The following is a 27,306-nucleotide window of genomic DNA, read 5'->3' on the forward strand; positions in this document are numbered from 1 at the left end:
AGACTTCATATTGTTTAGCAAAAAGTGGCACAAACAGGGGAAAATGGTAAAATCTGCTCACCCTGTCATAAGGGGACTACTCTCCATCAGTTTAGACACCAAAATTTGTATCTAAATGCTGTTAGACCACACTTTGGAGCAGATGATGAGAGTGCATAGAATGAGGGGGGGGGGGTAGGTGTGTCCTTTGGGGCTTATATATCCTTGGGGGCCAATATGTTCCCAAAAATTGGTTATATGGGCAAAAGAAAGGCTTTACCTGACTCAACTGACTGAAATTTCTTGAGAAATTCTGCCATTTTAGTGGTTTTGGGCCTGATTTCTTACTTTCTGTACCTTTTATTGATAATGTAATATGCACTCTCATAAAATGCTTCAAAGTCTAACCTGGCAGCTTTTCAATACAACTTTAGGTGTGTAAATGGTGGGAGAATACTTTCCTTATGCTAGAAGGATCAGCTTTTAACTTTCTCTTCAGTTTGTGTCACTTTTTGGTCAATGCTATGGAGCCTATCAAATGCCTCAAACCACTGCCAAAGCCCTGAGGAAAGTCCTCTGACACCTGCCATGAGATCTATTCCCCTGGGAGCATTCTTGGTCAGAAAGCTTTGAAACTTGGGATAATGTTTGAAAACTCTTACCCGCATCATGCGAAATGAATGAAACTTGTCAATTCTCAAGTTCGGGCCCCTACAAGGGCAATGACCCTAATTGACGGCTGCGCAGAAGGTCCCCGGTGAGTCCCCTCAGGGTTGATTTTTAAAAGTATCAGAAGATGTGTTTTTCTTTGGAAATGTTGGCATCTTGGAGCTGTATTCTACAGGTAAGGGTTGTAGGTTTTTTATTATGTCGAAAAAAACAGACTTTCAAGCCTGTTTTGGGTGCCTGGACACTAGAAAGAAGTTTGTTATGTAGCTGTCATTGTAGTGCCAGATGGGGTCAAAGGTCACCGAGTTGCGTTTGGATGCAAATCACATGTGTTCCAGTGGTCAGAAAGTTCCGAAAAGTTGAGAATGGACATTTTAGAAGCCGGGCTACCCTCTCAATGTTAGTTTTTCGAGAACGAAACGTCAGGTAGGTGACTTTTGACAGCTTCTATTTGCCATTAAATGCATTATAAGGATAGGGAAGACATGATTGGTGGTCACTGCTCTGCCATGTTCGGCAGGGTATTCAAGTTCAAAATTAGCAGGTGTTAAGACACTTCAAGTGATGCGGGAAGGGTTGTTTTTCGTCATGTTGAAAATTTGTGAAGCTTTGACTGTCTAAGTGATACTGCTAAACAGGTCTCAAGTTACAAGAACCCTCCAAACCTCCACGTAGGGTAGACAACGCATGTGGGACTGGGAGAAATAATATTTTGCACTGTACTGTTGAAGAGTAATGTTACGAGTGGTAACGTTTAATATGTGTTGGTAGAATGAGCGCTCCAGGTCCAGTCTAGATAGGGGGCGGAAATAAGGGGCAGCATACTAAAGTCTTCTCGACCCCGGCTGAATTTTTCAGTCAGCGGCAGTGGCAGATAAAACCCACAGGTCTTCTAGATCTTTTTGATGTCAAGACAAAGGAGTGCTTTTAAAAGCATTCACTGATTCAGGCAGGCTTGGCTTGGTCTGCTAGAGCACATGCAATTTAAGGAAGTTCCAGGCATATCTAATTTAGAAAAAAACGAATGCCTGGAAAGTAATGACTCCAATGATTTGTAATTTGGAGGATATTGATAAAAGACTTCATACTATGAAGTTGTGCCTGAAAATCTGAGTTGTGCTTGTTATTTCTTGGTGAAGCCGAGAACTTATTGATTACCCCCCGTACTTCAATCAAGAAACAACAACTTAATGTCCTGACAGTGTCCTTAAGATATGCATTGAATTTTATTGAAATAACAAAGGAGCATAGTCTATTCAATCAGCATGGACAGTACTGTACACCAAACAACTCATTAATGTTATAATGATTATTCTGCCTGTTCCAAGTGATGGATTGTTAAGTACATTCCAATGTGTACAAAACATGTTCTAATTTGATGATGATGTGCTGACAATTTTGAATAACTGCACCAAGCATATATTACATACACCTGCTATGCTACAATGGGTGACATGTTAGAATAAAACATGCAGTCTTCAATTTCATATTCTATATAACGTTACATGCACTATTCATTTTGCACTATACATGTACGTGTAACGTTACGTCCATAACTCATAGGCACCTATACCTAGCCTAAAACTTCAAAATGGATTGATTTAAAACTTTCAAAAACCTATAAGCCAAATGTAGAGCTTGATACCTTGTATGCAAAAGATAAGATTTGGTAACCCACCTTAGTTTTTTAAAATCATGTATATCAGTTATCACAATAGAATTTCTTAGTTGACAGACTTGAACAGTCATGCCTTCAAATACCAGAGTTACCAACCTAGGATGTGTTCAAAAATTCGTACTTTCCCAGAACTATCGTAGAGTGGAACTTGTTATCACCAAGTACAGTACATCTTCTCTTGGTAGTTTTAAAGAACGCTTGCAGATAGATGTGCAAAAGTTAGGGGTAACGAGTCGTTCGGTGTAATATAACCAGCTGCTGCCGCGCCGCGTGCCTGCAAAGCTGGTGTGTTATGCCGAACGGCGGTTATACCGGCTATATAGATACAGATACAGATAAATTTCAAGATTGGTACATAATAGTCTGTAGTATATGACATGCATTCTCATTAATGAAACTTAATACATGCTCAGTTCAATCATACTGTAGGCTCAACTATTTACCCTGTACAGCAGCTGCAATATCATCTGATGACCTTGACAGTACATTCTGAAGCTTTCAACAACCTTGCATAGCTTGCAATATATATGATAGACATTCTACAAATGAAGCATGAAAACAAGATAATAACAGAGGTCAGAGAAAAAGTTGTAATAGACTTTGAATCAGTTATCTTAATCTCTTTCATTTCTCTGGAAATATTCTTAAACTAATACGATTTGAGCAAGGATTTCTCCGTCATCTGTTTTTATGTTTCTTTATGTAATCTTATAGCCAATGACAGTCAAATATGTCCATTAATCTGCAATATTGACAGACCAATTCTCATATCTACCAGCTCATGTGAAAAAATTATAATAACAAAGTTGTGTTTCATTCTATACCAGCATGCATGTGAGCATGGGTTTGCTGAGATTACCTAGTCAAGGGTGAAAGCTGGATTTAAATGCGCCTATTATTCATAGGAATATTCATAGCCGAATATTCATCACTCTCTGGTCTACTTTTCCGATGTCCGCGTGAGTAACCCTCAGCAGTAGACTCAGTTTGGTTGGACGATGACTTCCCTCCAGATGACTTGGTAGTGCGGTATTCGTCCACGGGACAGCCAAAACACCTGAATGCAAGGAGGACCCTGAAGTATCAAGTAGTGGAATCAAAGTTTAGCCACCTTACCACCCGCAGAAGAAATGCACCACCTAATTCAGTCATAGGTAGAGTGAAGGATAGAGGTTTTTAAGAAACCTCATGCAATGGTTTCCATACCTTAAAGAACCTTCTGGAGAATTTTAACATTCAGCCAAAAGCTTTCAGTTGAAGAAGAGTGCTGACCATGCAATGCTTTTTTGAGCCATAGTTTGTAAGAGAAGAGATATAAATCACTTATCACCTTGGCGTTTTTTTTAGTGTATGGTAAGGCACACAAAAGACATGTAAAACACCCAGATTTTCAATACTATGTAGTATACAGTGAGACCAAGGGCCCTTTTCAACCTCCTTGGTGAGACCAAGTTCTACATACTTGAACCACAGGTTCTGGACTTCCTTTTGGCGTACGCACTGGAAGATGAAAATGAAGAATCCTTGCAGGGAGTTGAAGATGCAGAATAAGTAGGAAAAGACAATCCTTCCATCACTGTAACACAATGGAACAATAATTAGAGTATTATTATTATTAGACAAAAACCACTGATTAGTCATTAATATTTACTTAATGATATTAATATTTACTTTCAAAATTAGCCATATGAAAGTGACAAAAACGACTTAAAGATGCGTATCATGCAGATAAAACGAGCCTAAATTTTCTTCATTATGCAAAATGTGATACTTAACTTAGATGTTATCAAAAGATGAGAATTTTACCATTCACAGATTTTGCTACCTCAAGGTTTAATTGTTCTGAATGATTTATTTTTTGTGTAGATGAAAAAAAGCCTTTTTAGTTGGGCACTTAGTCTTCAACTGATTCTACATAAGACATATAGAATCTGTAGGACACTGTTACATAATGACAGATCCTGTAGATCTAGATCTCTACTAACCTGATCATGAAGAATCCAAAGATCCAGGTGAGCCCGACCAGCACCATGACAGCAATGGCAATGCGCAGCTGCTGCTTTGTTGCAGATTTTCCAGAATCTGCAACTCTCCCTGCAAAAAATGCCACACTTCAGTCAATATCAAATAGTTGTAGATCTGTAAAACTTTTCACACTGTATGGTATATATGCAATGGTGTACATGTAGTAGACATGTGTTGTGAATGGGTTTGGAAATGATACAGTTGTTTAAAGCAATGCTGAATGCTCTCTGATAGATTGCTGGAGGCATGTCAAAAGGTATCAATGGAAAAGCATATGATAATGAATTGTTGTTTATGGAAAAATATACGTGATGTACTAAGAGTTGAATAATGGCCCTTCTAAGTTTGGTACATCTTTTTCTGTATCATCAATATGATTGCCAAAAAGCAACTGGATATGATTTTGTAAAAAAACATTTAAGACACTTTTGATAGTGACACTGACACTGATTTTGACCATGGAAGCTCATCTCTGTTGGTAGTCATAGTAACAATGCTAAACTTTCTTCTGACACTACTTTTTGACGTAACTATTACAATGAGTGTCTAACCTTCATTGATGCACTTATCAAAAAGAGTAGGGGTCCTTCCCTGTGTGAGTGGTTCAAAACCTTCAGTCTCATGGCTGCACTTGGGCCAATTACTGTCGTATTGTGGTCACCTGAGTCTGCACTGAATGGCAGCTGCTCCAGACCATTGTAAGCTCCTCACAATTCAACCCCTGGCTGCAAAGAGGTAGTAGTCAGCCCACCCAATAACAATAACAATAATATAACAGTTACACCTGACCTTTAGTCCTGCCCCTGCATGTCAGCTTGGAGATAACCATGATGTACACGATGGTGTTGAACAGTAGCACCAGTCCGGCAGGTAACAGGAACCCAAAGTACAGCTGGTAACCCTGCAGCCAGCAACTAGTCAAGAACAAAACATAGCAAAATGGTCATTACTTTGACATGGAAACTACCTTAGACACTCATAGTAATGAGTAATTGGAAAGAACAAAGCATTATGTCCTCAACACCTTTGTACAAGGGGAACCACTACTCTTATCAACATTTGGGTGTTCCCCCATGCTTAAGGAATATTTCCTTCAGGACATCCCCTCTAACAGACAACCTGATAGCTTAAGAAAGGTTTGATTAAGGTGAGGTTGTTGCATACAAAATTATGAAGTAGTGTATGCTATCCTTGCCAAGAACTTCATGCTTTGTAGTCTACTCTGCACTTTGAAGATAGTAGATAAGACCTGTTTGGTCTTTGGCTGCAATGCACTTAGGTGAAAAAATATGAGCTCTGTCTTTTTTTCATATCAGACTTTCAACATGGCAGAAGGGCCATAGATTTTGATTGTCATTTGTATCTGATGGAATGACAGATGCTAGTTAACCTTCAGCCAGCTAAGGTAGCCATCGGTCCCCTAATTTGTATTTGTTGTGGGGTTAGGCAGCAGGGAGAAGGCTAAAACCCTGTTTTACATGTCAGAACTTACAAGGTGGTGCTCCTGTAGGTCTCCTGTCCATCAGGGTAGGTGCTGGGGACATCCACAACCAGGGTGATGATGGCAATAACAAAGGGAAGACCTGAAAGATATCAAAATCTAGGTTAGCACAACAAGCTACAAAACAAAATCAGCTATCATAATCCATTATTGCTCTTTCATTTGGCATATTTCACTTGAACCTTGCAGTCTAAGTCCTTGTTTACACAATATATGTATGAAGTTCATTCCATTGATCATTTAAAGCGTTTCACTTATGAATGTCCAACATATTTACTTCTTAAACTTTTAAAGTACACTTGGTTGTGTCATGATTATCAAATTCTTCAATCTGATGATGCTAACTCAGCAAACAATGATATTAGCTTAAAATACTCAAAAGATTATGATGGAACTGACAAAAAGCAACAAATCAGTGGGAACATGCCTTATGATGCTACTATACTGACCCCATGCTAAGATAGCTGCCTTGAGGAAAAATCTAGACACGTGTGCCCCCAAGACTTTCACGAAGGCCAGATACATGTTGAAGGCTTCAACAGCCATCCACATGAACACAGCCAGGAGGAAGTAATGCAGCAGAAATGCCACAACAGTGCAGCCAACCGGAGAACTGATGGCACTGATGCCTGCCAGGAAGATGATAAGAGTTGCAAGTAGGGCCACACACAGGTTTATGAGGATGTGCTGTGGTCGCGTCTGACGAAGTTGTCTGGAAGAAAACAGACAGAACACAGTGTTACTAGTATGTCCCGTACACTAAGGATTGTGAAGAGAGGCTTTAAACTATAGTTATTTTACTACCAGTTCTAGTGCCATTTAAAATGTGAAAACATCAGTTCCAATTCAAAGAATATGTTAACACCAGGCTCATTGCCATGGACATGTTCGCACCAATTTGAGCACCAAGGAATTTCTACACCTTGGAATGCTAACATCAGTTTTATCACCATGGAATGCTAACATCAGTTTCATCACCATGGAATGCTAACATCAGTTTCATCACCATGGAATGCTAACACCAGTTTCAGTACCATGGACATGTAAACACTAATTTCAGCACCATGGAAAGCTAACATTACTTTCAGCTGTGTGTGATGTGCCAACACCAATTTTCAGCTAGAATAGACATAGCTAGAATAGAAATGCAAAGATGCTCAGAGACCATGTAGCATTCATCATAACACAGAACTGTATTTTTGTTGATAGACATGCCTTGACTGAGGAAACCAGACAACAACTTACTTGAATACCAGATAAGTGATGAGAGTCAGTACTAGGCCTGTGATGGACAGGGCAATCCCAATCTTACTGATCAAGTCCAGTGCAAAGCTGTGCAAGCCTCCATAGATGTCCTGAAATATAACATCATGATGTTAAACCATAACCAAGCATAATCACCTTAGATCATAATGCAGCTAAGAACTATAACTGTAGTAATTGTGCTAAGTGTAAGAAGTGTTGCCTATTGTACTAGCCTCTTCATATAAAGACATTCATAAACCAATTTTTTGCCATATTACGTTTGCATATGTCAGATTCAAATTTAAGACTCACTAATAAATATCTTCTATTCATGACTTACCATTAAAACAGCAAAGTTGGTGAGATGGTTGCACTCACACACCACCCTGTCATTGTCGATCCCAACAAAGTCACATCCCTCTGTTGACCAGGCACCTCCCCCTCCAGCATTGAAGTCCCAGAATACACATCTGATGTTGTCCACTGTGGTATTTGTACTGTTCTGAACCTGTGGAAGGATTCAAAGCACTAACTGTTACCAAAAAAAAAAAATTGTACAATATTGCTTTACCCAACTCTTCCAGATGCAGAACTAAGATATGACAATGCCCATTTTTTATTCAGTCTTTTATTTCCATTTTATTTAGCATTTTTCCTTTTCATTTCTTTAGTTAGTTTGTTGTATCCAATTTTATTAGAAAGATGGACTGGTTACAACAATGTAGATAGTAAGGAAACTAAAAAAGTTCCTTAAGGGTTAGCATATATGCATATATGCATATATATATAAAGTGGAACAGTTGGGAAAAACTCCGTTAACTTGACAAGTCTCACATCTTACAAGCAGCTTTTGTGAAGATAGCCAAAAATTTCTACTCAAAGTAAAGACCTCCTGACTAGTATCTGACTAAGTGGATCTTTCAAAGACCTTTATTTACGATAGGTGTTGTGATCTATTTACTTACAATAGGCAGGTATCTTGTCACCACTGGGTTGGGGAGATTCTTGAGTTCAAAACCAGTGATTCTACTGGCAATAACCCTGCTGTTGACGCTGGTTTTCTTGTCGGTTGAGGAAGGAGCCGTCTGATTGGACTGGAACAGTCGGCTACTCTGGTAGATGATGAAGCTCAGACGTACCTCCACATCTGTTGGATCTGTTGGAATTCCAAAATAGAAAATTCTCAATTCCTGTTTAAAATTGCTATGTTTCACAGTTATTCTTAAAATATGGTTAGCTTTTTACTATAAATATATGCGTATGTGTGTGTATGTGTCTATAGGTGCCAAATCATTAATAAGATAATTTCTTAATCATTTCGATGCTTTAAAAGTAAATTTTTTCAAATTCATGCCCATGGGGCTATTGCAAGTGAACAATCTAAATTCTAACATTCAAAGATTTTAAAATGTATATTCGGTATTTGATAGAATATGGTTCTTAAACTAACTTAAAGGTAGGATCTTAACAGAAACCAACCAGGTATGTTTTCCTTGAGAAAAGCAACAACTGATCCAAGCTCTTGAGGCAGAGCTATGGAAGCATCCACTTTGTCATTAGGGATGAAGGATGTGTCAGAGTATGATCGCACCAATCCATCCTCTAGAGCTTCACTGCCCTCAAGAGATGCAAAACCAACGCTGAAAAGGCAGCAAAAAAGAATGAGTTTTCCCAATGTCTTGCTATGGAGACATTTTACTGTATATAAAGACAAGCTAGTACATACATTTTGTTTCTCCATTTTTCAAGCAATTGCTCCATATGATACCATAGGTCTGTGAGGTCACATGCGCCAAGTTATTTGCCAGTCAAACCTGAGGAAGGTTGTAATACATTGCATGCAATTAGCCTGAAATACTGCTAGACTCTTTTCTTGCTTTTAAATGCAGCTAAGCTGTTTGCTATGTCTTATGACGTTGTCCTTTTGTTTGTTTGACTATGTTGGCAAGAAGTAGTCACAAGAACACAGATACATGTAGTACACATTCAGAAGGATTCATTCAGCTATAACATTCCATTTGCCACCTGATTCTTTGTTGTTACCTGTTGATGAGTTGTGCAGCTCCAATCTGGAAAGTTTCCACCCCAATGTTTTGCTCAATGCGGCGGAAACGGTTTGTTGTCAGATTGACACGATCGTTGAACTGCTCCAGTGCCTGTACAATTCTGTAACAAGAGACGAATATCACCAATCATACAACATTAACAAGTACATGTAATAGCCTTAGCATATAATATTCATACTTGTTTGAAGGGGTTTTTTTATTTGTGGAAACATTGCATTGTCAGACAAAACTCACCAAAGCTGGTGTGTTACGCCGAATGGCGGTTATACCGGCTATATAGATACAGATACAGACAACAGCATTTGATAACACAAGTATGCAACAGTGTTACTGATTATATTCCAAACAGGCAGACTTCACAGCAAGCCACTTGAGAGGAATGATGATTCCACATTTAGATACTAGCTAATCTGGCAAGAATGATCTATTTTGTATAATCTAATATAATAAAGCTATTATAATATTATTTCTCTTAAGGAAAATAAATTCATGTATATTCATCATGCGCTGTACATATGTCCTTTTATCACCATCAAAATATATGAAAATGTATCTAACAATGCATTTGCAATGGAAATACATATTCCTGACTACTTTTATGATATCAGATATATATAGTACCTTGAAGGAGATTGATCCTTAAGTTGACTCTGGTACAGGATGCCATCATCAGCATTCATTATCTGGTCAACAGACACAACTACGGCATAGCCAACCTGCAAGTTCAAGCAAATATAAAAAGATGTTGTACATTATGAAATATATAATATGAAGTTTTCTTCAAATGGTCAAGTTGTGTAGCAAAAAGTCTGAGTTTTTAGCTTAAGCATCTACAGTATTTTTAGCTCCACCTGAGGTGTCGCTAATGTGTTGGTACTCACATTCTCGTCTCCATTTGTATTTGCAATGTTGCCTAAGACGGTGGCAGCATCTGTGATGTTTTCTGTTGTAAGCGATCCCCCGATAGATGTAAGGATCTGTAACTCTGCAGCAACTTCTGCTACATTACCTTCAGTAACAGTGGTCTGTGGAATCAAGAAACAATCTTTATGTCACTCTTCACTTAGGACATAATGTACACTTATGAATAGATGAAAGTTCAATCTCTTCTTCTGGATAATTCAAATTTAATTCAGACGTTTCAAACGACATCCGTCGTTCTTCTTCAGTGAAATAAAAATAAAAGTTTACAACTCTGCGGAATAAGGAATACTTCTTATGTTCTAAATAAACAAAAAGGTAACGGCTAAGGTGTTCTAAAGTAAACATGGTAGGTAACTACAGAGTAGTTAATGTACACTTATATATATCATAAAGTATTATTGGTAGAAATATTGTTCAAAAATAATTCTGAATTTTTTTCAATTTCAATCATGTTGAACCTATTAAGGATATGTTGCTACCCTCTCCCTTTCACCAGGGGGTGGTGAATCTGATTCAGTAGTTTTGACATCCAACCTCGAGTTTAACTCTCATATCTATTGTCATGTTGTCTACTCAAGTGTTACCTCTGCCAGTGTAGACAAGTCCATCCCACAGTCCAACAGCTCAGGGCTTGCCCAGCTGACTCCTGTCTGAAAACTTCCCAAACACCTTTGGACTGCCAGTGGAATACCAGCTGGAGATTCATACAAAAAATATGATGGTCAAAAATTCATTGCACTTACTGTACATTTCTATCACAGCAAAGCTCATCTAGTGCCATACAAATCACAACTGACTTGTCATCAAGGTCATAAGATTATTAGACGTAATGTTACTAATAGTTAGTTAGATGTTAAAGTTCATCCAGTGTCCATAACTTCGCTTGTCCATTTGTTTGGACCCTTGTAATGCCTTCAGCACCAGGGTATAATTTACATCCCTTCTGAAAAATGGGGGTTAACTTGCCCCAACCAAGATGCCCTTTCAGGGATTGAACCCAGTTCCAATAAATTGGATCTCAACTGTGAGTTAGCTACCAGGACATGTCCCACAACTCAGGATTAAAGACATATAGGCTAAGTATAGAATTGTTACTTGAATCTTCTTACCACTTGCTGTGTTGTTTGCACACCTTTGAGTTGAGTAGGCATGTTTGTCTCCTGTAGAGCTTGGGAAGGTCAGGGTCACGTCATTGGATGATGGGTCTGTCACAGTCACTGTTTCACTGTAACAGGTTGCTGTGGGAAAAGGAGCAGGTCTCATGGATTTGTAATGACAAATCTGTATGATAAATTCTGAATCACTGTATACATCCAGAGGAACATGTCTGAAATTTTCATGGATTTAGGCACAGCAAGAACAGTGGGCCTCAGTCTTGTCATACAAATTACAAAGAAGGCTCAACATCATATACTAGTATGTGCATACAGTCTTGTCTGTACTAATGACAACTTCTGCATAGGGACCATTGTGACCACTTTTTTTGCCTCACAGTATCCACTCAGCACAAAAAGTTTGGAATATCAACTTTGGTATATCATATTTCCGTTATTTATGCATCAATTTCAATGTATTATATATCAATAGAAAGCTTGTGTAATTTCCTTTCCAATGGTATCAAACTCATTGCCATTGTTAACTCATGGAACATACACTAGGCCTGCTAACGTGAGTGGGTCATGAAAAAAAAGGGCCCAAATTCCCCCGTTTCTGTTCAAAACTGTATCGTCCGGTTCAACCGTTGTTATGGCCGCGGGTGACAATGATTCAATCAATCCTTTTATCACCTAACGTTTGGTATACAGAACATCCAAGTTTCTTTTTAGCATATCTGAGTAGAGTATTTTATTAGTGTAAATTCATGGAACAAGGACTAGGCCCGCTTACGTACAGGGGGTACTAAAGATAAAGTGCCAAAATTACCCTACTAAAGTCAACCACTCCATTCTGCTCATTTTCTACCATCAGTATTGACTTGTGAATGAAGGCAAGTTGAATAAACAGGACATGTCAATCAAAGCTACTATTACTCTTTATTCAAGCAAAAAATCTGAACCAATTGGCAAGAGGTGATCAATCGAGTGCTAGTCATAATCCGTAGGAAGGCTAATCCACCCTAAGACTGTACTCTAGCATCCAATGGTCCTTGCTCTGTGTGGACTGGTGTTGTACTCTTGCAGAACTGCATTTGGTCCAATATTGAAGAGGTATAATGTTGCTATTGGATGGAGGATGGTGTCCCTATATGTCACCATATTAATTTGCCTGGAATGATGACGAGTCTTGTTTACCCTATGGTGGTTATACCGCCCACACCATGATGCTGCCTCCACCACCAAATGCCGAAAGTTACTCTTGCCTTGTCAGCGTGCGGTTCTCCTTGCTGCATCCACGCTTTGATTCTGCCATCCAACTATCGAAAGGGCAGATGAACTCTACTCAAGTGTACGAAAACCTTGTATGTTCCGTGTACAAAATGTGAGGTGAAAAGAGGATTGATTGAACCAGTGACACACGCGCCAATATCAACAGGACGATGCAGTGTTGAACATAAGGGAATTTGGGCACTTTTTTTTCGTGACCCACCCACGTAAGCAGGCCTTGTGCTCGTTTCATGTGTTTACAATAATAATAAGTTTGATACCATAGGAAAGTAAATCACACAAGCTTTCTATTGATATTTAATACATTGAAATTGATGCATAAATAACGGAAATATGGTATACCAAAGTTGATATTCCAAACTTTTTGTGCCAAGTGTATATTAGTTTTCCCATTGACTTAACATATTAGGAGTCCTGTCTGTTGATGTGGCCACCTTTCCTGCAGGCCCCTTACATGTAGATGGTAACATGGAGACTGCACAGACATTTTTTAGAATGTCTGACATTAACAGTTATTGTAGATAAAAATCTAAAGAACAAGAATGGCAAGACATACTTGCACTTAAGAGTGTCACACTGTTTGGATCCACCCCAAGAGAGCTAGGAGACTGGGCAGCTGTTCTCAGATTATTGGAGATGCTGTTATACAGGTCCTTGTCTTGGAGCACAGAATCCTGCACATTTATGTTCTGACTTGTAATGACACTTCCTGGTCTGTAAGAAATATATGATCATTAGTTTATAAAAACATTAAAAAAATTTAAAGACACACAATATTACAATATACACAAGCCACCATTAACATGTTTTCTATCTTAACTGCATTTATGGTACTTTAGAAAGTTGTCAGGCAACAGTTACAAAACTTAACTACTGGTAACACATCATTTAGTACAGACAGTGACAAAATGTTAAAACATCCATTGCCCACACTGACCTAACTTTAATTTGCTTAATATTGAATGCAGTCTCCATTGTGGTGCCACCAATTATTTAAGGTAAACTAAAATTGAAATGATAACATTTTTGTCAGGTATTTGAAAACTCATTAAATCAACCATTGTTTTCCTTTTAGGCATGAATTACTAAGTTCGAAAAACCTCAGTCTGTGACTGAAAAAATGACAAGGTTGCATTTCTGAAGGAAGCACGGACTAGTTATAATTTTATGATCCAAACTTACTTTGCATCCTTTACTCTGATAGATACCTGGCCTTGCACATTTCCCACAGCTTGCCGATACTGAAATAAAATGAGACAGATTTTAACAGTTACTGTAGCTGTACTCAGGATCTTTTTTTCATATAGAAATAGCCATGCTACATGTGTATGATTATGGTTGATCTAATTGCACCTACATGTTCTACCTTTAGTCCTACAGTTTAATTGTAATATCTGAATATGATATATCAACCAAAAAATCTTAACTGACTTTTGTAGGTAATGTGCTTCACAAATGGAGGTGAATATAGTTGACTTAATCTGAATTTTCTGGTTATGTCAGAATTCATTCCATGATATAATTATATCATTATGAGGGCAGATCACAAAAGTATGAGGACACATTGACCATGTTTCCCTGTACATGTTATTTGCATAAAACCCAACATTTAACCGATTGTTATCTAAACACTGAGTCTCACCCAATCCTTCATCTCTGTACTGATGTTCTGGAAAGCAGCTGAATTTGGGTCGGTCAACTCAGGGGAGAAGTTCCTGCCAGTTATCCTGATACTGGAGACAAACGTCTTTGTACCTGGGGAAGATTTTTGGTAAGATTTCTAAGAACTTCAGTCCTACTTAAGAAGACATTGATCTACTTTTGAACCAATCAGTTGAAGTGAAAGACTAAACTTACACTAACTATCTGTAATCTAAAGTTGCAATTAGCCCCATCTTCATACCTGGGGAAAACGTTTTGTAAGGAAATTCATCACTGAATTCTACTTAAGAAGATTGATCTACTTTTGACCTCAGTTAGAGTGAAAAACTAGAATTACCCTAGATATAGAGTACATTAGTGAAAAACAAGAATACACAAGATTTAGAGTTGCAATTAACCCATTCTTGCCCAGAAATAAGTTGTGGGCAGTGTTCTACATTCTTGTACTTTACAATCGTTGTACAGTAAATTTACAATTGATTAAGATCATGCAAACCTAGAAGAATCCAGGTTGAATGTCACTGAGTAAAACGTCAGAATTTGTTCATGAGATTATGACATAACAAACACAAACCTTCCGGAAGCACAGTCACAGTGGTGTCCCCTGACATTTCCTTTTTAATCATTACATCAGTGTGTCTTAACATGGCCGGCACCTGCCAACCAAGACGTGTGACTTCTTCAGCAGTGATATCAATTGCAAGTTAATTTTTAATTAGCAATGAAACAAACCTTCAGGAAGCACAGTCGCAGTGCTGTCCTCAGACTCGGTCTCACCACCTGAACTTGTCACCTTGCACTTGATCTTGTGAACACCACTCATAGCAGCATACCTGCAGATGGACAAACAGGTAACAAAACCACTGACACAGCAAAGTCAAGTTTGATTTACACACAAGTCACATAATCTGTACATTGATTGGTGCTATAACTAAACAGGTACAAATTACATTTAGTTTTAAACAGTATGCTATTACCTACATGTAGCCTGGGTACTATTTTCCATCACTAACAAATTATCGGCTCAATCTTATCCGAGCTACAGCTACCCCAAGCATAGTTTAACTTTATAACTTGCAATTGTTATGCTTCTGATACTGATATTTTGTTTAGTAGAAGTGACAGGCATTATAACATTATGTCCATCTGACCCTTCGTCTTTCTTATTAGGATAAATCTGTTCTCTTACATCATTGGTTTCATTAGGGCTATTAATCATTTATTAATAGAGGTATAGCAAAAGATAAAATGGTAACTAATACATTGTACCTTTTTTATAGAATCCCTGGAACTTAATCATTGTGAAAAGGCTTACTATTAGCTTTTTAATCATCTATACAAACCTGAAGACAGCATCTCTCTGGTCAGGTACAACTGCCCCATCCACTGTCCACTGGTAGCTATAGTCACTGGGAAACCCTGCAGCTTTACATGTGATGGTGACGGTCTCTCCAATCACTAGATCCTCAATCTCTGAAGGACGAATGCTGACCTCAGGGGGAACTTTTAAACAAACAAACAAACAAGTAAATTAGGACACAAGGACACAATGCACTTTTTTATGAATACAATGATAAGCAATGTATTTTGACCTTATGGAATAATGATATCAAATATGATCATCATTATTATATTGATATGAAAAAACAGTTCAGGTCATCATAAACTGAAGCAAGGACTGGTTTATATAATTCTAAATCAAATTCATATGGATGATGATATGAAACGTTTGTGAGTTTGAGCAACATTAGAGGACAGTTTTCTCCAAACTTTTAACAAATAAGTGTCCATAATAAAAGTTATTTGATAATGCCACATCCTCAAGCTGGTTAAAGTAACTCTGTAATTATATAATTTTAAATCATCAGAAAACATATTTCAGCACAATAGCTTCATTAACTTTGTTGAGCATTTTGACTGTATACAATAATCATTTTGGCTTGCATTACATTTCTTTAGAAGCTGGTCCGGGAGTAACTTTCTAAATCCCTTTATAAAAGTGGCCAGACTTACCAAAACATTTCTGGAATTGACTGGTCACCACATCGGACCCAGCACAACTGTCTCCATCTGACACTGTCTGTCTGGCTATCAGCCATTCAGAGTATCTGCAACAATACAAAATGTCACGTCAAGTCTCATGATTCCACCTGGCACCATAATGCTTACTGGTCACATTTCCAAACTGGGGTCTGACCAGCAAGCTTTTGGGAATGAAAAATATGATATAAAAGATACCAAAATACACAGAACCTAAAATTTAGGAGAGTCATGGGTATGATTTGTGTTTATTTCTAGGTGTACATTTTTATATTTCATTTCCTAAATCATTCACAAACTTTAAGAAAAGTTTTGAATAACGACTTATTTCGTAAGAACCTCTGCCAATCATTTTGCTGACAATAACACTCTACTCTTGCATCTCTATATGAGTCATTTGATGACTAGAAAAGTTTTCTTCTTAGAATACCTTTTTTGGCAAGTTGGCACGCTCTCCTCTTGGTTTTGTAGGGACTCACTGTTTTCATTCGGTATCATAATCCTATTGCAGGGTGCAAAAACGTGTCCCCGTAACTGCAAATCTGAATAGATGCCCATGTTACACAATGCAGCACTGTAGGACCCCTCTTCTGCGATGTCCACCTGTATGATATCATTCAGGGTCACATTCACAGGTTCAATCGTTATATTCAGGGTTGGCTGGCCATCTTGTCTCAGCACAAGCACATTTGGATAGACTTTTTGGTGGAGGATGACGGGTTGTTCGGATTCTGCACGTTTGAAGCGGATAGCAGGTGACTCGTTGTTAACGATTCTTGACACGACGTCGCGGCGCCGAAGTGGCCGAAGCGTTTGTTGTCCCAGCCACAGTATCGTGACGTTAAGATTCACGGAGCCTGCTGCTTCGTTACTCCGTAACCATGGCAACGGTTGCCCCTCGCTATTCAGTTGAATCTGAAGCTGGTAGATGCTTGTGTTCTGTTGTGCAACAAACGTCGGCCAACAGTTTCCAAATTCAGATTCAGAATATTGAAACCGAGCATCGGAAGCACATTCCTCCAGTAGCCGGGTCTGAGTCTGTTGAAGGTTTGTACATGCCAGTCCTAAAGAGACAACATGTTTTCTGTTTAGTCCAACATTGCAATCTGTTAAATTTCTATGAGCTAATAGTGAAACTGCTCAGGACAATATTGTAACATACAAGAGGTTTTTAAAGGAAAATTCTGTGTCCTTTCATAGCAGGGACATTAAAAAGGTTTTAAACTCAATTGATTCAAACTGCAATTTGCTTTCAGAAGGCAATAATATTACTGTTTTAAACGATAGATATTTGAACTGAAGTTGATTGAAAAAGGCTAGGGACTTGAATTACATTTGTAAATTGTTTTTTTACAAAAATGTTTTTAAGCAAAAAGAAGTTTTTTTTTTCATTCATTCAAGTTTTAAAGATGTTATACCAGGACATAAACTTACCCTGTAGTTCCAAGCTGGCAGTTGCTATCACAGTTTCATTAAAGAAGTCCCTCTCTTCAATAATACAGGTATAACTGGTGAAACAAATATCATCAGGATTATTGATCATTTTCAACTTGTAAAAAAGTTATGATTTAAATGAAACTGTTAAAGATCACCCCACCATCCCTATTGATGCCTATGATCATGAGAAGACACATTCTGTGGGGTACAATGTCTAACCTATCAGTCTGGTTAACTGTCAACCTGTCTTTGCAATGGATCAACACTTTGCAGTCTACAATGTGAAATCCCTATTTGCATAATTCACATTTGAAAATTCATATAATGATAGAATCATAATGGTTCTTCTACTTACTTCCCAGTATCAGCTGGAGTGACAGAGTCAAACACAATGGTGTTTCTGTCAGAATTATTGACTGGTTTGTTATTCCGCAACCATCGTACTGTCGGTGGAGGGCCGCCGCTAGCAACACATGCCAGCCTTGCAGGCTGTCTGAAGAGAGCCTTCACTGGAGAGGTGATGTACTGTAGAGTGGGCCGAACTGATGAAAAAAAAGTGTGTAAAAGTTTTTTAAACTGTAAGAAAGATTTTGTAAATTATTGTAAATACTCAGTTATTGATTTGACTCACTTCAAAACTACCATGAAAATAAGCATTGTTCTCAATAAACATAAAACAACAATAATTGATAATTTGCAACCAATTGCAAAATAGAAATATTACAAGTTTTAGGTTTGCTTTTTTTTTGCTATACAGAATTCTGCTTTTTTCTGTCAGCTTAGCTTAAAATTAGTTATAAAAGCTAGTGTTAGAATGTAGAGAAGTTGACAATGCTTTTTCTTCAGTTCTATTCTTTGGCATTAGCAATCTAAACTGTGGATACAATGCAAATTTTCAAACATAAGGCTTGCAAAATTTAGTCATCTGAACAACTAAATTGGACAGTCACTTACCAAAGCATTTGCGGTATCTATCAAGAAACGACTGGTCCAGGTAATAGTTTTGGCATGACCCTGATCCACCCCTTGTTGACAGTTTGGTCCACCAGGTTTGGAATGCCCTCAGGCATTGTCCATTGGTTTCAAAGAATTCCAATTCAGGGTTGACAAGGCTGAAGTCACAGTTTATCCGATAAGCCTGTACATTGTGGCAATTAGAGATAGTGTAGTCAGATTAGAAGCAAATTGTTTGCAGAATTTGACCCATCTTGATACTCTATATGAAAAGGAATTCTGAAGACTTGATCTTGTGATGCTTTGACTCAATCTTGAGATGTTTGAGAAAAATCTGAAAATGCTATTCAGAAATCTCAAGATATTTTTTAAGTTGCTTTGAAAAAGTCCCATGTCTTGAGATGGATGGAAAAAATCTTGAGATCATTTCAAAGAATCTTTAGGCTTTCTGAAATATCTTAAATTTTTTTTTTATAAAATAAGATTGTTATGAAATATCTCAAGATTGTTTTGGAAAATCCCAAGATTGTCGCAAATTAAAGATCACAACTGCTGTCTTGTGATTTATCACAAAATCTCGAGATTTTTTTATTTTTAATGAGTGAAGATCCCACCTACCCATAATTTCAGCCCCACACATGATGAACAGTTGCGGTTCACAACTGGTGTACTGTCAGAGTCAGATGGCTGCAGATGTAGAGTGATGTTCACATTCTGTGTCTCTTCAACTACAAGTTGTTGGGCAAATGATAGTTCCACTGGACCTCTTGTCTCAGAAGTTACCTGAAAAGCAAAATAATATCCCTAATCAACAACTTAGTTAGTAATTCCTTCTGATTTTACAGATTGAAAAAAAGTCTTAAAAATTAAAAAGTGCCATTGATGCACATGCTGCATTAGATGCTGATTAAACTAGTACACAATCATTCAATTTGTCAATCTACTGACAGGTTTACCTAATGATAAAATCAAGTATTAACATTCTTTAGGGATTGAAAGAGTAACTTATTTCTTATTGATGTTTCTAAATTTTAAATGATATTCAATGTGTTCTAACTCTTATCAATGATATTGTAAAACATCAAGCAATCTAAACTTTCAAATACACCAGATATATTTTGCTTTTTACCTGCCCAGTGGCAGTTGCACTGAAAGATTGCCCCTCCAGGCTGTAGTATGTTGCTTGTGCTGTAAGTGTCCCAGATCCTGCTTCTCTGAGACTGTTTTGGTACATGGGGAACTGATTCCAGTCAACAGTCACCTAAAAAGGCGTGTTAAGAAGAATGAAAGATGTCAATCTTTGAAGCATCCCCTCCCCTATCAAAATGATGGTATCACACAGAATACGAGTTCAGGCAATGCAAATTAAAAGTTTATCAACAATTCTGGGAAAATGTCAGAAATATGTTAGTTTCAACAGACCTTTGTTCTGACACAAGGGGAACACTCATCATAAATTTCCAGAAACATATGTATATTATTTCTAACTTACTTTGGCACACATCATGATACATATGACATGTAAATGGAGAATAGAAAATGAAAAAATGGCTTGTAAAATGTAACAAACTTACTACATTATAACTAAATACAGACCAACTATGAGCAAAATATATCATAGCACACAAATGATTGTTGAATATTTCTTTTAACATACCGAGATTGCTTGTATTTCTAACATGGCAAGTGGGAATCCTCCTTGGTAAGGCACAATAAAAGGATAAATGCCATCATCTGTAGCCTGGAAAAACACATCAAAACTGCATTTAATTATACATTATTATCTAAAAGAATTAATCAAAAGTTTACCTTCCATTGAATTTTGAAGAGTTAACTGTCACCAACTTGCACAGGTCAGGCTTTCACTAATTTTTTTTTGTCTTCTTGGGGTGTGGGTGTGACTCACTAAATGTAATCAGATTTCTTACTTAATTACTTGTTTTGTCTCAAAAATAACTTGATTGCTTTTATTTGTTATTGCATCACTGGAGGAAAATGTGTAAAATGGCTAAAACAGTTAGTCCACCAATTCCTTACAACTGTTTTCAACATAATACAAAATGACTAGTACCTATTAGTAACACTTTTCTAAAAAGGATAATGTTCAACTTCTTTCTACTCACTCTGGCCCCACGTGCTGCATTCTCTCTGACACATAATCCTTGCATAGCTGTAAAAAGACTCTGGACATCTCTGCATAGTACAGTTCCTATGAAGAAACAACAAATAATATTATTGGAACATTTGCTATGGATAGTTCAGGAAATTATGATGAAGTAATGATTATGCGATGTGCCTCTTATTCATTATATTGCACAGGAACTCATTGTAATCTGTTCAGTTATCATTATCAATAGTATTTCACTCCTCCGGTTAAAAGTTCCTTCAAGCTCCAAAACCTTATCCTGGATAAATAATACCTACTGGATGACCTTGCACTCATTTCCCATGTTTGTCCACAAACAATCCCTTGATGTACTCCCAAACAGAACAATGCCCAACATACAAAAAATACATGCAGGTGAAACCTGGTCATTTTCAGGCAACTCCCAGTCTCAGAGCAGTGGGTGAACCAAGTCAGCTCCAGGATGGTAAACCACAAAATGTGCACAATAAGCTTTATGGAGTCTCAAATCACTAAGGGCTGTTACTCAGCAGGGTATGGGGGCAATCTATAAGTTGACAAAAAGGACAGAAAGAAGCCAAAACAACCTGTCTAATTTAATTGGCTCCCTCCTTTAACTTGTGCAAAGATATAAAAGTTTTATTAAGTGTTTATTGGTACATTTGCCCCCTGGGGAAGACCATAAAATGATGCTGAAATGTAAACAGTAGAGTTCTTCCTTTGAAGGCCTAATTGATAATCAATAAAGCATGGTCTCTCTCATTGAAGAGAGTAACTCACTGTCTTACACAGGTACAGTTGTTAAATTTGTTGCTTGTACAGAGATTCGATCAAATTAACTTTATCAGCTTCGTCCAGGTTAATGAGCCATTAGCTGCCAGGCATAAAAACTGTGACTGTGATAATGAGGATACATTGTATTTGTCAAGTGGACCTGTCCCTAAACATTATCTGTATCTGCATCTATCTTTATCTGTACTAAGCTGGTATAACTGCCCTAGGGCATAATGCACGACCTTCACAGACACAGCCACGGCAGCAGCTGGCTATGTTACACTGAAGGACCTGTATGCCTAAATTTTGCAAAATCTACATGCACGTGTATGTAATGCTCATACAGTACTCGGTGGCAATATGTCTTGGAAAAAACGAATTACTTGGTCCTTCAATGCATTCAATGAGCACATTACAGCTTAATGCTAGTACTAGTAATATAATGTTGTTCATAATGCAGTCTGAAATTCATATTGCATTTCTATCTTTACATAACACAAATTCTTACTATATATAATGCTCTTTACAGACACACCTGCCAACCAAGACACATGCATGACGTCTTCAACAGTGATAGAAAATTAAAGCAAAGAAGTACAAACCTTCCGGGAGCACAGTCACAGTGCTGTCCTCAGACTCGGTCTCACCACCTGAACTTGTCACCTTGCACTTGATCTTGTGAACACCACTTACAGCAGCATACCTACAGATGGACGTCAATATCAAGTAACATATTGATACTTAAGGTCCTTAAAGTAACTCTTATATTCGTGTGCAGTATTAGGTTATTAAAGTAAGGTCAGGAACCTGGGTACCTATTACAATTAAGGGTTTTAGCTCAGGCTGCATTGTTCTGCAAGTGTCATCTGGCAATAGAATCAACATATTATGTATTTTGATTGTTGAATACAAACCTGAAGACAGGACCTCTTTGGTTTGGCATGACTGTCCCGTCCACTGTCCACTGGTAGCTATAGTCACTGGGAAACCCTGCAGTGTCACATGTGATGGTGACTGTCTCTCCTGCAATCACCTCAGCTTCCTGGGAAACTATGGTGACCTCGGGGGGAACTTTAGAAAAAACACACAAAAAAGTAACATCAAATTTTGGTTGAGAGATATACAATTTAAAGTCAGATTTAAAAGTTACTTGTCTTTAAGACATTTTATTTCTTGAGATTTATTTTAAGATGAAAATACCTTTGCTTCAGAAGATTGCAAACTTGGTAAAACTACATGTAACTGGACCCTTACCAAAACATGTGGAGTACTGTTGGGTCACAAACTTTAAGTCATCTCCCACACACTGGTTACCTTCAGGTACAGCTTGCCTCGCAACAATCCAGTCATTGTACCTACAATAACATTTATGACACCATCATTAGTATCACACCAATCCAGGCTGACATTCAAAATCTAAATGTCATCATATATCATCTTATCTGCACTTTCACACACTGAAGGCTAGGAGACAGAGTCACTTAGCTAACATGCCACCACCTGCCGCAATGGAAACTCCTATAGTTATTGTGATCATGTGAGGTCGCAGGTCTGGTGTTATGATCAGGTTCGTGCATCTAATTAAGCACTTTGAGCATTCGCACCAAGTGTACACAATGAATTTGAGTCAGGATAAACATTGCTGCTATTGCAGTAATTTGTTAGGTAAGACCAAGTGAAGGTAAACAGTATGTACAATGTATTTGCTTATAATTTTGCCTACCTCACTACTTCTTAATACTTTTCAATGAAAAAAGGCAAATTCGAAAAAAAAACTTTGGAAAAATGTACCTTTGCTGACAAGGTGGAACATTTCTCTCCAGAAGTGGAACTTCAGTTGGCTCAACTGTGGGTATGGATTCTTCGTCATAATCATTGCTAGATGGTGAATCACAAGGCAGCAAAGTGAAGCCTCTTAACCGAAACTCTGGGAAGGCACCAAAATCACGTAATTGGCAAACTGTGGGCTTGTTGGGTCCCTCCTCTGCAACTTTGATCAGTAACGTATTGCCAGGTATGACATCCACTGGCTCTAGTGTTACGTTTGCTGTAACTTCATAACCGTTTTCAACTATTGCCAGCACATTCTGGTACACCCGTTGGTGGACGATCTCTTCTTGTGGATCTCCTAATTCTTGCCGCTTGCCACGTTTTAACACAGCATGATTGCCCGCAGTTTTCGATTCCGTGTCATGGCGTTTTCGGCGTGCTGGCTCCATCGGAGGTTTGTTTCTGGTCTGCAATATTGTGATGTTCAGGTTAACAATAGCTGCTACTTCGCCAGGCTGAACCCATGGTAGCTGTCCCTCTGCACGTATTGTTACCTGAATGTGGTCAATAGTAACAGTTCCATTTCGAAAGGGGACCAAAAACTGCCCACATACTTGCTGTGGGATGACAGCAGCTGGTGTTGCACATTCACCCAGAAGTTGAGCATGTGCTTGCTGGTACCTCTCACAGGCTTCTCCTGTAAAATTGCCATATTTATGTGTTATGGTTATATTATATTACAGTGATGACTTTTTTCATAGCAATTGCAACAATAAGCTTGAATGTGTATACTGTAGCTCATCTTAAGTTCAAGGTTCAATGTAAGTTACTGTATCTGTAGCTTTTTTATTTATTATTTTTGCTTATCATTATTGCATCTAACTTAGCTAATGAAATATGCATATAGGAATTCCTACAGTCGACTTTCAAAATGTGATAAAACCATGTTCTCAATAGTAAAAAGATGTTTTGTGTTATGCAATAAAAATGTATCTAAATTTACTTACCCCGTAGTTCCAAGGTGGCATTTGCTCTGATAGTTCTATTGAAGAACTCTCTCTCCTCAGCAACACAAACGTATCTGGTAAAAGAAAAAAATGAAATATTAATTTCAAAAGAGTTTAAACTCTAACACTGTTTGAATCTTAATCTGAATAATCATTTGGTGAACTTGCATATAAGCAGCCCCTCTGTGTAATACACCAGCATTGCAAACAGGTTATATTACACTGAACAGATTGTCACACCTATACCTGTCCATACTGTGCCATTTGAGGCTATACAAATGTATATTGAAGAGTCCCATACCATATTTGTTAAGAGCAGGTCTGGTTCCATTCTGCAACAGTTCACCATTAAAGTTCATGGTAATCTCTTAAAAGACAACATTCTCTTTTTCAACAAGATTGTAGACTAGACTAATCAATAACTTACATGTATACCTAGCCATGGGCCTCATCTATCAACTTACTTTCCAGTATCAGCATCAGACACAGAATCAAAGATTATGGTGTTTCCCTGTGAGTTTGTGAATAGGGTGCCTTTCCGCAGCCACCTGACAGAGGGCGCTGGGTTCCCTCTTGTGACACAAACCAGCCTGGCGGGTTGACCGAGCGACCCCTCCACACGAGATGTGATGTACTGAATACTGGGGGGAACTACGGAAACAACAAAATTGGAGTTACTGCACAGAATCTTCACGTGTGCATAATACATTAAAGTGCATCGTTTTCAACCTCACAAACAATTTCTCATGCAGCGTGGAGACATTTCTACTGGGTGTCGAGTACAAGGAACCCTGGTGCAAATCGATGGTACCCCGGGTAGGTGTCAGACTTTACTGTCAAACCTGTAACCTGTAACCTGTAAGTACTAGTAACTTCTGCACAAGGACCACCTGACCATTGCGACCACTTTTTGGTGGTCCCTTAGATTATTTCTCCCATTAACACAAGCATTGAGAACCCTGTCTATAGTGACCACCCGTTGACATAGACCAGATTGTATTGGCCTCCTGAGTGACCTTCTTGACAGTTGAGCAAAAGTAATAAAGATGCTTGCATCATTGTAAATCCATTGACATGACAGAGTCAACAGCCATTTGAAGACTCTAAATGCAATTAATAGTTATTGTTCATTTACACAGTTCTGTGGACCAATGCGGATGATGTACACACTCAGGTATTACCAACTTAAGGCATTTCAAGCAGATTCATTTTGGTCAGTATAGGAATCATTTATTCTGAGCTTTTTGGCAAATCATTATTTGGAACACTGAATGAGAGGTGCAACCACATGATCCGACCGTACCTAGGAGAGTGATAAGCTTGGCTCTTGTTTTCAATTGTCTGTCAGGTAATAAAGTCTGGACCAATCAGATTGCGTCACGTTTGCCGCGTGGCGGGAAATCTGTTCTTGATTACTGTTACACCGGGATTTCCCCACCGTTCAAAACTTGTTTTCTATAAAGGCACATTCCTTACCAAAGCAGTTGCGGTATCGCTCAAGGAACTTTCGGTCCAGTTCAGAGTCTTGACATGTACCTGCTCCTCCCTTGTTCTGAAGTTCAGTCCTCCAAGCAGAGAAGGCTCGCAAGCATCCGAGATTCGAGTCAAAAGATTTAGGGTTGAAGTTGCAGCTGACCTGATTTAACTGTTAAGTACAATAATGTAGACAAAAATAATCAGAAATACTGTGACATAGATACACATGTAGCTTAGTGTATGAAATCACTAGGTCCCATATAGGGTGCATCTCATGATGTATTATTCATGTTTAGACTTATTTGATAACCCTGCCAAAAGTCTGTGAGAACCACAGCCGATCGCTCCCCAGTCAAAAACTTCTTGGAAAACAAATTTTATGAAACATGTAGAATAAAAATTTATACATAACATTTCTTTCAGCTATTTTTCATTTCTTTTAAGAACTTTTCTATGTCTCGCCTCTGTAATATTCCATGGTGATTGCAGTAATCAGCAAAGGCTTTCAAATCCTATTGAGGATATGGATTTTTAAAATATGTCAATGTAACATCATGCTAATGTTACAACATGCTGATCATACGATCATCATCTGAGAGTGAATTCAAGTGAATCTGAAAAGGATTGACAAATAATGCACTCTTTTCAACAAGCACAGGCCTAGGATCGTGAACAATGGACTGTCAAAGACAATGGACTCAGCTCAAAGATTGTCCATCTGCAATGCAAACATTGCTTTTTTTAATAGTCACCTGGATTAGGGAAACCGGGCTGAGGATTTAAACTCTTAACCTCTTGCTTAGCCTTAGACCATGTGTGTATGTACATTATATTGTATGATATAAAGTGAAAGCAGACCTTAAGGTTCAGTGCTACACATGTTGAACACGGTTGGATGACAGGCTGACGGTTATCCTGCAGACGTAGAGTGATGTTCAGGACTTGGTTTTCCTGCACTGCCAATGGTCTAAGTAACATCAGCTCAAGTGGAACATCACTACTACTGAGTTCTCTGGTCACCTGCAATAGGGAAAACAATTACCCATTGTCCATGAAGAGGCATAAACAGAAATAGTACACTACATTAGATTAAATGATGAAAACAGAATAGTTCTTAAAAGGTCTGACCACTGCTCTCAACATGTTGTTGACTGCTATATTGTCTATTATCATAATTATGTTATTGCCGGTTGTAGAGACTGCTAATCATTGATGTATGCAGTATCATACACATGCATGACAAGTGTGCAAGCAATGAAAAGGCTGATGCCATATCTCACTATTTGCATGTACAGTATACGTATTTTGACAGTTTCAATTGTGAGTACTAGTAAATGCATGGAGAAGTAGCAAGGAATAGATAATATATTATACACAAATTTTTTTGAGACACAATTGACATAAGAAAATGAGACATTTGACCAACAAGGTTATGGGAAATTTGCTACCCAATTTCAACACTGCGAATTATACTACTCCTTGTGCGGGTGAACATGCGCCACAGCATTTTGGCTGTGATCACACCTGCGGCACCATTAAAAGCTATCATTGCAGAGCGATGGACATCCAAGAGATAGAACAGAGATAATT

At 38.1% G+C, this 27,306-nt stretch overlaps 1 protein-coding gene across 1 annotated transcript; it reads right to left on the bottom strand.

Moving 5' to 3' along the window:
- Nucleotides 1–1,855: 1,855 nt before the first annotated feature.
- On the bottom strand, nt 1,856–26,859 carry LOC118405400. The gene is made up of 38 exons (XM_035804898.1): nt 26,845–26,859; nt 26,575–26,736; nt 25,717–25,885; nt 24,705–24,891; nt 24,241–24,314; nt 23,255–23,930; nt 22,718–22,818; nt 22,378–22,534; nt 22,066–22,166; nt 20,688–20,773; nt 20,222–20,305; nt 19,694–19,825; nt 19,183–19,347; nt 18,565–18,748; nt 17,966–18,152; nt 17,608–17,681; nt 16,604–17,237; nt 16,147–16,241; nt 15,477–15,636; nt 14,866–14,966; nt 14,114–14,226; nt 13,654–13,712; nt 13,028–13,185; nt 11,197–11,325; nt 10,672–10,781; nt 10,045–10,188; nt 9,785–9,879; nt 9,141–9,263; nt 8,577–8,737; nt 8,063–8,253; nt 7,438–7,605; nt 7,098–7,207; nt 6,302–6,564; nt 5,844–5,934; nt 5,141–5,265; nt 4,312–4,420; nt 3,789–3,902; nt 1,856–3,383 (listed from the first exon to the last, which is right to left on the bottom strand). The coding sequence occupies exons 1-38, from the start codon at nt 26,857–26,859 to the stop codon at nt 3,209–3,211; spliced, it is 5,982 nt and encodes a 1,993-aa protein (XP_035660791.1). The 3' UTR covers nt 1,856–3,208.
- Nucleotides 26,860–27,306: the final 447 nt, after the last annotated feature.

The sequence above is a fragment of the Branchiostoma floridae genome, chromosome 18 (genome assembly GCF_000003815.2).
Source record: "Branchiostoma floridae strain S238N-H82 chromosome 18, Bfl_VNyyK, whole genome shotgun sequence".
NCBI classification, from domain to species: Eukaryota; Metazoa; Chordata; class Leptocardii; order Amphioxiformes; family Branchiostomatidae; genus Branchiostoma; species Branchiostoma floridae.

Bases quoted from the DNA above. Each gene is read 5' to 3' on its own strand.
- LOC118405400 (XM_035804898.1), bottom strand. The intron at 17,682-17,965 runs GTAAGTAGAAGA...TTGTTTCACCAG, and splicing joins ACTCCAGCTGATACTGGGAA to TTATACCTGTATTATTGAAG. The intron at 14,227-14,865 runs GTTTGTTTCATT...AATCTTCCCCAG, and splicing joins TGCGACTGTGCTTCCTGAAG to GTACAAAGACGTTTGTCTCC.